General features: G+C 39.8%; 1 protein-coding gene across 1 annotated transcript; it reads right to left on the bottom strand.

Annotated features, from left to right (window-relative positions):
- Positions 1-1322: 1322 nt before the first annotated feature.
- Positions 1323-9901, bottom strand: LOC120727865 (homeobox protein Mohawk-like). Its single transcript, XM_040022442.1, has 6 exons — positions 9518-9901; positions 9112-9271; positions 8842-8995; positions 8352-8690; positions 2234-2267; positions 1323-2002 (listed from the first exon to the last, which is right to left on the bottom strand). Exons 1-6 carry the CDS (start codon positions 9739-9741, stop codon positions 1663-1665), a joined length of 1251 nt encoding a protein of 416 aa, XP_039878376.1. The 5' UTR covers positions 9742-9901; the 3' UTR covers positions 1323-1662.
- Positions 9902-10993: the final 1092 nt, after the last annotated feature.

Here is a 10993-nt window from a genome sequence, read left to right as displayed (position 1 = left end):
AAAACAGACCAAAACTGGGACGTGTGGAAAAATCCAGTTAATCATGTTGTTTAAAAAAAAAAAAGTTCCAGTATGTGATTACAAGCTTGATGTCAGGATGTCCCCAGATGCAACAGGACGAGACATTCTTCTGAAGCCTGAAGGGTACTTGGTATTTCCATTATTTATTTTCTGCAGCTGATCGTGTGTGGAGGAAATAGAATTCCTGAAATGTCATTCAATATAAAATAAATTAAAAACATTTGTGAATGTTTCATTGTGATCTTTGCTGTTCCAGGAAAATGAAAAGGTTGATTTTTAAAGCAGAGAGCACATCTATTGAGAGCAGCTTACGTTATTATTCCATGACACCACAGTGGCAATTCCATTTGAAACTTAACAAAAACCTTACATTCGAGCTGCTTGGGTGGGGTCTCTGTGTACATTACTACTACAACATTACTATCTCTTTGTAAATGGTTATGGGGGTTTGTTAGCTATAGAGTTCTATACAAATTTGTTGATGAGAAGTGGTGCTATATAAATAATCTTAAAGGGCTTCATATTGTAAGGTAAAGAACCAACAGTAATATAAGCCCAACAATCACGCAAACCTCCTATAAGCAAGCACTTGGCGAAAGTGGGAAGGAAAAACTCCCTTTTAACAGGAAGAAACCTCCAGCTGAATGTGGCCCAGGCAGGGGCACCTATCCATCACAAATGTTAGCAGTGAGGGGAAAGAGAAGAAAACACAGAGACACACTGGGTGATGTGTTTCTGGTAACTTGTTCAGTGTCTGTTCTTTTAGCACAAACTAGCATCTTTAGGAAATCATACATGATCAGCTCTTTGGATGCTAAGCTCTTCCTTGTTCACTAAATAGCTGCTATCCATGTCTAGTGTGTGGCCGGTACTCTTCAAGAACATCTACTTATGGTTTGGCTAAAACACTGAAGACATGCATCATAAGGTCAAAAACAATGAGTTAAGTGAGTTCAAAGAGCTCCAAATGCTGTGGTTTCATCACTGTGAAAACACGCATTCACATCAGACAATGGAACCATTGTTTTTAAAAAAGTATTAATATGGCAGCTCCAAGTTTGTAACAGGAAACTAGGATTTGGCCCATGTCTGTTTCTAGCCTTCCCTCCATGTTCCCTCCAGGAACTGTCTCCCTGGGCCACTATAACACTCTTCTTCCATCAGTACAACCCTTTTAAAATCCACTTTGTGTAACGATGCAGTAAAACTTCACCACGTACGTCTGCACACGTGAAAACTAAGACTAAATACAGCTCAGCAAAACAAAACTGTGCATAGAAATTACTCTAAGCACACGACTATTCAAAAGATTTCACATTAGGTTTATTGAAATAGCTGCTGTCAAACATTAGCATTGGATGATGATCCAGTCTCTTGGAAGTTAATATAACTTACTGCAACAGAGGGGGGCATGAGGAACACAGCAAAAAACAGTAACAACTAATAAACAGCATTAGGTTAGTGTTAAAAATGGTTACAAACATTAAAGTTAATCAGCATTACAAAACAAAGATCTCAGAGGCTGTACATATAATATATATATATATATATATATATATATATATATATATATATATATATATATATATCGCAAGGCACGTGGACGTCTGGTTTTCCTGTATGAAACAACATGTTTAATGCCTACACACTGTTTGCCAGTGAGACTTTGACAGTCTGGACCTCAGAGATATGAGAGGATTTCTGGATGATGCGATTGGTGAGAGCGGGCCCGGTGGCACAGCTCTGCTGTAGACCTGAGGCAGATCCTGTGTTGCTCATCCCGTCTGTGATAGTGGTCTTTGCTACAGAGAGAGGCCCTCGGGTGTAGCTCTGCCCTGTGGCAGTGCTGGACACTGGAGCACTGCTCTGGTCTGCAGTGCAGCTCTGCCCCTGGGCCAAGCTTGTCAGAGCCACAGCAGCGTGGATCTCCCTCCAGCCTTGGTCATCTTGTCTCTGCTGGCCTGTGAGCGGCTGCTGGTCCCTGTGAATACATACATACATATAGAGTATACACATATCATTTGTAGATAATTTATAATCACCCACGCCTTCCTTTAAAAAAATGATCTAAATGCCAATTTCAGATATCCAGAGCCAAAAAACCCCCACAGAAAACAAAAAAAGCATCTCTTTATAAAAGTCAGATGATTAGTGGTTTGATTTCAGTGAGATTATAAGATGTATGTATTCAGTAATGAATGAGTAAACTTACCTGTCACATTTAGTTGAATTGTAGTCGCTTGTATCTGTAAAAGAGAATAAAAAGACTCAAAACGTGCCATGAATCAGTTCGACTTGACAGCAGTGAAACTACAGACAGTTTAGTCATGGGACAATGAGTGTTTGGATTAAGCTTTGGAATCATATATTAGTGATAAATACATGTTTTTTTGTGGATACCCATGGGCTTGTGTGTGCTTGTGTATGTTTTAATGGCAGTACATTCTTATATGTTTGTGTCTCTGGATGGATTTTAACATGCTGAAAAGTGTATTGGTCTGTCTGTCCTCAACTATTCAACTGCTATTCAGTGTTGAGCGTTCAAGAGGGAGAAAAAAATCTTAAATGTACACTGTATCTTGTGGACACCCTGTTTTCATGTTTTTTTAACAGCCATATGGGTCACATAAATGAATACGACCATCATCTAAACCTGTTAAAGAAAGAAGGATGAGTTGCTCTGTCAGTGCCCTAAATAGAAACAATCTGGGCATTTTTAGGAGCAAGAGAAGAAAAAAAACAACTTTTCAGTAATATATCGCTACATGGTTTCTGTTTGTGGTCAGCAAATAAGTGTGCATTATATGTAAAACATATTTTCCATTTCAGCTTTGGAATATTGCCTATTTTCACTGGAGCAGATTGAAGCTGGTCAAAAACTGATTTTTCTTCAGAGAGGACTAGACAGGGAAATTAGAGGTCTGCTGTGAAACGCAGTCTTTCAATGCTAACAGCCCGAAACATTCCCATCTCTGACTGTGAAAAAACATAGGCCAGGGCCAAAAGCAACTACTTGTTGATAGTAAATCATTTTGCTGTCTTATGCTTTTCTTTTGCTACTGAATGTTCTTCGGCCTATAACCTCGCCAGTAAAATAGTTTAGTACCTCAGTTGTATTTACTACCCCGAAAAAACATTGTTTCAGCTCTGGTGAGTCTTAGATTTGCAGCAAAGATCAGTTACAACAAAATTTTACAAGGGGTAACATGAAGCTGCTGAGACGTCTCCCTGCTATTACATTGTCCCGCAGTGATGCAATGTCATTTCATGTTGGATCCATAATTATGGCCATATAAGGGATGGTTTCATATTAAAAAGAAACAAACTATTTCATTTTGTTCCCGAGTACAATGACAAGAATGATGGCGCTCAAATGTCTGTATAGCAAATAGCCCATAAAACTAAAGCAAGCAAGCGAGTTAATTTAGCTCAGTAAAAACTGTCTCGAGGTAACAAAATCCACTTTTTGATGGATATACTATATTTGTTTCAATAAATGCCAAAGTTTAGAAACATGTAGTAGTTACATAGCAATGTCGTTAAAAACAATATGGTGCCTAACCTGTAAAACTCTATTTGATGTTTTTACAATTTGTTTTTTTTTGTGTGTGTAGATGATATGACTGAACAGATGGTATTAATAAGTTCAGAAAAGCAATATTTTTACATTTGGAAAGAGGCTGTTTTCCCTACTGTTTGGGCTATGCTAAGCTAAGCTAAGCTAAGCTAACCATGCTAAACTTATTACAAATCTACTAAAAAATTTGAATTTCTTTAAATATGAAAAAGTAACATAACTTTTGTGTTAACATTGTCTAACTTATGCAGGTTTCTGGCATGTTGTCATGTACACATTGTTTGAGAGCTTTTGGTCATATTGGTTGTGCCACAGCCACAAACAGCCACCGGTCATGAGGGAAAACTCTGTATAAACAGCCTGGTTGGAGATTGGTTGTTGGAAGTTGCTGGCTGGCATTAGGTAATTTTAGTTACAAAGATGTGGCTTTGGCCATTAATGTGTATGATACCAAATTTTCCACAAACATTTGCTAACTACTTGCCAAGTGATAGCAAAGCTTGAAAACTATAAATGTAAAGCATTTGCCTTCTAAATAAAAGTTGCGTCTCAGCACAGGCTCCATTTCTGGTCCGTGTTACATTTTTCACTACTGCACAGAGAGTAGCTAGTTAGTATTTTCAGATAAGCCGGTGTGCTTTATGCAAACTACAGAAGACCGCGACAATCTGCTAGTGACTAGTAATTGTCGGGTTGTCACTGGCTGGTTTCTAAGCCTGGATGATTGGTTCTTAGCAATCGATTTCACAGCAAATGCAGGTTAGGGAATACATTTGCTTGATGGTCATGGACCGGTCTCTAGGTCTGTGTGACTGGTGCCTTATTCACCCGATCCTACATTGCCACATGTCCAAAATGGTGGACATGTTAAAATGATGCGGTTAGTGGTCACAAGTTTGCAAAACCTCAATACTATTTAGTAATAAAAGATTAACAGATCACCAGACAATGAATTAATATCTACATGAGATCATTAAAACCTTGGCGCTCTCCCACAATATAAGTTGAAAACCGCTCACATGTCCCAGTGTCAGTGATTATGAATTTTTTCCCAGATGTATAATTCAGATCCACAATACAGCATATACGAAACAAAAACCTTCACTCTCCAAATCTATGCTTTCACTAGAAACAAAACAGGTAGTTATGCATTTCACTGCTCCGCATCCAATAAAACCTCATTCTAGTCTAGTTGATGGCCCTCCAGGCTTTTTAAGGGAAATACTGAACTTGCTGTGAGTGTCAAATTATATAGTATAGAAATTGCTATACAGCCAATATTAACATTGCAAACATAGACTCTGCTACTAGACTTTTACTGCCTGTGGGAAATAAACCGATATCTTTTAGGTGTCCTCGTAGGTTAGTGTGTAGTGGCATCACCTATTAGCAAATCACTTTGAGTTTAGTGACTGTTTTAATCGTCTCCCGGGCAGAGTTAAATGTGTTAATGGTGTTAGCGCCTGTCATGAAGCTGGCAGCTTAACTTTCCACTTCACCTCCACAGAGGAGTTGCAAACGCTGCAAACACCCTTAATATGACCGTCAGGGATACATTAAAAGTTTGTAAAAACATTTCAGCAGCGCTGCATGTAGTGTTTGATGACATCATGAAAACCTCAAAGAACCACCAAAAGAAATATAATTTTAAGTGAGTATATTACACACTTACAGGAATGGTTCAGCATTTTGGGAAATAGAGTTGACCTCAAGAATTATTCTATGTCTACCAGCTAAGCTGAGCTCAAGTTGATCGAAATAACTGAGCTTGTTTGGACTCTTTCTGTAAATAGTGCTGCCTATTAACTAGTTACATGCAGAGACAGATAACTGAATTATAAACAAAAAATGTTGATTTATTGACTGAAAAATGCATTTGAACCATAATTACTGGTCAAAAATTATTAAAAAAGAATTTACATTTGTTCTCTTTTAGCTAACAAAGCTAATGTAACATTCCTTTAGTTGTGTCTTTCCACCATGTAGGAATGCCATGTTTTGGCATACTATACTTTAAGATAAAGAGGAGTACAACGTTATAAAGTGTAGGATGGCTTAGAGAAGCCCTGACTCACTGATGATGGACTGCCAGATAGAAGAACATTCATTTCTGTAAGCAACCAGTATTGTTGCATGTGTCATTTGACAAGAATTCCTTTCAATGTTGAAAATTCACCATTGTTTTTAACCTGAAGTTAGTATAGGTTTGTAACACTACAAAGTATTGTTTGATCTGTTACCAAGTAGCAACAACCAGGGCTGAAACAGGACGAAATGTGGAAGTGCAAAAAGACGCAATTCCTTCGATGGCCACATGACGCTAGCTAACAATTTTGGTTGCTATAGCTAATTTTGTCTTCATTTATCTATCCCAGTGTTGCCAACTTAGCGACCTTTTTGCTATATTTAGCGACAAATCTAGTGACAAATCTGGCGACTTTTGCTGGTGTTACTGGAGACTTATGATGACTTTTTGACGTGAAAGCACATATCGCTCTTACTCTCAACAAGCAGCGGGTGCTGCCGTGGGTACCTCGCCCGCGCTATAGCACTCACAGGCGGCGGATAGTCCTTATGCAGCAGTCACCCCCAGCTGCTGTCAGAGCAGGAGATGTTCACACCTTGCTTCCAAACTCCAAATGAATCGTGCATGAGCTCCTGCCCTGACTGTAACGCAGTCAGTTCTTCTTTTACTGTTACTTTTTGTGGATCACAAGGTTTAAAACTACTTAAACACACACACAAACACACAAAGTCGCTGCGCCAGAGTGCCTATTTCGGGTCACTTTTGCTGGTCCCAAGCCCAGATAAAGGAGGAGGGTTGGAATTCTGACATTAAAATAAACAATAATTGCTAAAAGAAATTTAATTTGTAGATCTAAATATATTCTAAATGCATTTAGGGTGTTTTTTTATTCACTTTATGTCTCTTCCACAATGTTATTTCTCCCTCCTACAATGTAGGTTACAATTACATAAGCATGACCAATTATCTTAATAGCAGTTTTCCTTACTAAGGAATTGGCAACACTGATCTATCCCATCTTCATTTATATCTCACTGTTCAAGGTGTCAGTAAGACCTAAAGTTAGGTGTATGGCCATTGTGACTAGAGCTGTTTGCTAGGTTTAAGTCACTGAAATGGGTGTTGGTTCCTTTACATGGATTTATCTAAAAGATAATATGACCTGTTATATTTTACATCCCATTCAAGAAGTTTGTGCTTCAGTTTTGGTGAGTGACACTTACTGAATAGTTTATAAGTGCAGCTAATTAAGCTTCCTAGCATTAGCTGATAACAACTAGCCTAAATACTAGCCTTTTGCCAAAGTAAACCAAAGTGGCAATGGCAAAAATGCTAATGTTGTGACTTAAAAAACAAAACAACGAAATGTATTTTTTGTTGTTTTAATCGATTAAAACAACAATTAAGAAGCGGCATGTCTTTTGGCATCCTACCTTATTTTATACTGTCTAGATAGATAACAGTTAAGGCAAGGCATTATATTTCATGTGGAATATAAGTTCAGTGGTTTATTTATCTACATATGTTTCTTTCTTAGACTGTAATTTACTCCCCAGGTTTTTCAAGTCAGCCATGACATTTAATTTAGCTTTCACAGAAAATAAAATTATCCATTAAATAACTTCTTTAGACTGGAACAAGGTGATTGCCAGGAAACTACTCTTAACATAATAAAACAGAACCTTTTTTGATTTTAGAGTCAAACTAAAGAGAAGCGCTAAAGAGCAGAACTGGTTTCAAAAATCTTTTCACAACTTTTATAATGTAATGTAAATTTAGATTGACTTTGAGTAAGAAAGTAACACTTGGGAGAACCAGACTGCCAAAGCACATAGCAGTCGAGAGAGCGAAGCCACAACTTCAAACACCGAAGGGGGAAGCCAAATGGATATTAGTGGTCTTGCTCTGCGCTGTCTCACAGATGAGTGGCAGCACCGACAGTCGCTCTATGAGACCTCTCCGGTGTAGTCCTGACAGACTGCTCCATTTCTGCATTTGGCCAAGGTTTCCACTTCTCACCCTGGGAAGAATAAAGTCTCAGACATTCTGTAATTGTCCTTGAGACTGGACTGGACATTTCCACCATGGCAAGAAGCTGAAGCGGAACAAATGGCACATTCTAGAATATGGAAATGATATTTGCGGTGTGCAGCAGCAGCCAGGGCGAGCTCCATCCAATTTTAAAATGAGGGATTTCAGCGTCTGCATGAGACTTTATTAGTAATGTTTGTAGAGGCTTTGGCTCTTGCGCCTTAGCGGATTCGAGGCTTGTCAGTTTGCTGTGCTCCCTATAGGTCTGAAAGGGCACCCAGGTGTCAAACTCCCTCCCACTTTCCCTCTAACTTTATAATTGAATTTCACAGAGCTTCTGACTTTCAGTGGAGTGCCAGAGATTTATTAATATCAGGGCGCTCCGAGGAGCCATGTGGAAGTTTCTGTTCGTTCTGTTCTTACTTTACTGTACACTGTGGTGTGTTAAAAATGAACAGAGGGGAAACAGGGTAGTTAAACTGTCAGTTTGCCTCACATTCAGCATAAATCCACAATAAACAAGGAAGATGCTTTAGTAATTTCTATGGATGGGGGGAGATCCTACCATTTCTAGACTACTGTGTTGTTTTTGATTGCTGAATGATGCATGAAGCTAATATTGCATCACATCTTTCTAAATTCGTGTATTAACACATACAGATATTGCATTTGTGTTAGAAAAGAAACAGGTCTCACCCATGTGGTAGACAAAGTTGGTCTCTGTTTCATAGGACGATGCAGGCGAGACGACATCTCCATCACATTCGTTTGAACTGAACGACTCGGAGTGGCTTCTTCTCTTGCAGGCTGGCGCAACGCCATCGGCCTTCGCCACCATCATGTGCCGCAGGGTGTCGTTCAGGTAGCGATTCAGTAAACTGCTCTTGTACTTGGAAGGAGGGGACGTGCTGTCATCACTGTTGGCGCAGTCAGCCATGGTGAGCATGTTGCCTTGTTTCTCCAGCACACTCTTGTGGGATGATGACCTGCTGAAGTTTGACTGGCTGATGGGAGTCTGTAAGGGACATTCTTCATCTGCAGCAAAGGAAACAAAGCTGTCACTGATTTCACACTAAATCGATTCATATCAGTGAATATGAAATGTTACAAACTATGATTAAAAAAGAGAGACTGGGTACATCCAGTCTGATGACTTAGAAACTACTAATTCCCTGAAGGTCCTTACCCTCTGAGTCAGTGTCATCACTGCACATGCTCAGCCTCTCCGCGTTTCCCTGGATATATTTATTGTATAGTTTGATCCTCAGGGCCCAGCTCAGGTCTGGCTGCCTCACTGTGTTCTTCAGCCTTCGTCGGGCGTTTGCAAACCAGTTGGAAACCTGCACAGATGCCGCTGTGTTTTTTTTAGGACAGCACTGACTCGCATAAATCAGCACTAATACATCTTTCAAATCACTTTTGCTTCATTCTTCTTTCTTGCGTGAGCTCGTCTCACCTGTACTAGTGTCATGTGCGAGCCCAAAGCGAGTAGGACCTTCTCGGTCTTAGTCGGGTAGGGGTTGTCCCGGTGTTTGTATAACCAGTGTTTCAGGGGCCGGGCCATGTCCTGCAACACCTGTCTTTTGTGACGAACTTTTACGCCAGTCAGACGGGACCTGAAGGAGTAAGAGGTCAACAAACATTGTCCAGCATGCTTACCTGTAACCTGATTGTAGCACTGTAGCAATACTTTCGATCTACTTCACTGTCAAATTTGACTAAATTATGTCATGCAATTAATTTAATCAAAGCGTAGATATCCAAAGAAGTACAAGATCTGAGATCGCAGCATTATTTTAGATTCTTTATAGGTTTAATGTGTTTTTCTGCCATCAAAAAAAAGCAAAAAAGTGATAAAATACCCATATCTTCTGTACTTCATGGCAGAGTTGTGTTCTGCGGACTCTTGGCATCGCAGCAGGTCCGCGCTCTGTCCTTCTGCTAAACTTGTCTGAGGTACGTCTGCACAGTTCAGTCTGTTCCTCTCCTCTGCTCTCCTGCCGTCGTCCAAGTGAAGCTCAGACTTCATCACAGCAACTTTGTTCATTCTTAAACGCACCGAGTCTTCCTCAATCAACAGGTGCATCAGTAAACTCCCAGATGTAAAGAAAGGCAGTAGATTCCCATTCTTGGTAGACTTGGTGTAAAAAGGAATAGGTTAAACATAAAAGTGTCCCTTGCTTTTCTTTCGGTGCTCTCGGGAACAGACGTTGACAGACAGAAGAGGAGAATAATGTTTGAAAAGTCAGATGATGTTGTGCGAGGAGAGTTCAAATAACCTGCTGCTCCGCCGCCTATTGGCTCCCCCCACCGTCCAATCGCTTCTGTGGAGGGGTCTGTGAGGCAAAGCTTGCAGAGCAGCGGTAGCACCCGACGGTTTGAGCGAGATTGCACATGAAAAGAATATCAGCAAATGCGGTCATTAGATTTACAAGTGAGATTTTTGCTTGGTGTGACTGCAGTCTGTGCTAAGCAGTTCAACATGCCCTCATATTTTCTACATGAGGCACATGATTCATGTGGACCTTGCGGTTTTACCAAAAACCGTGTCAGCAAATAATAGTACATGTTTTACCAAGAGATTCTGGAAATTTATGCGTGTAATTACATGGTTACTTATAACCAGCAAAACCACGGAGCTGTGCCCTGTGATAGGCAGCAAATCCTGCTGTTTTCAGATGGATTTCAGTACAAATTGGCCAATCCACAGAGGCCACACAAACACAAGAAAATGACATTAAACTGTGTGTGTGTAATTATGAGTTTGTGTTGCGTCTGGGGTTTAAAGTTTTTAAAGTCTACGTATTTATTTGAGTGTCAGGACTGCATTGCATCCCTTTGCACTGTGAGTAGGGTTAATCCAAAGATAATGCGCATATTTGTCAGTGTGGGTTCCCATATTTGAGCAACCGGGACTGTAAATAATTATGGAAACTCAGTCTGAAGGAACTCTAACATCATCATTAGTGTAACTAAATGACAACATGTGGGCTCTGAGCCCAGTATTTGAAGACTGGATGGCTCGGCTTAAGCTGTAATTCACGTATGTTTTTCCTCTAAACACTCTTATGTAAGAGTGTTTGGATATACACTGATGACTTTGCCATGCACAATCATAACTTAATAATCTTTAAGCAAACATTTGTGATAAAATGGGGTTTTGGTCATCCTGGCTGCAGTTTAAACTTTGGAAATTGTGGCTAAAATCCAAGTAGCACTTGTTCGGTGTATTAAAGCACTCTAAAAAGTCCCATCCACATTCATAATTCAGGACTATCAGCGGGGGAGGTTGAGTTTCAGTGCTTTCAAAGCTGAAAAACACATGTACCAGAAGCGTC

Source organism: Simochromis diagramma, unplaced genomic scaffold, assembly GCF_900408965.1.
Source record: "Simochromis diagramma unplaced genomic scaffold, fSimDia1.1 OVJJ01000205.1, whole genome shotgun sequence".
Lineage (NCBI taxonomy): Eukaryota > Metazoa > Chordata > Actinopteri > Cichliformes > Cichlidae > Simochromis > Simochromis diagramma.
Note: the sequence above shows the minus strand (reverse complement) of the source record. Positions and strands in the feature narration are given on the sequence as shown.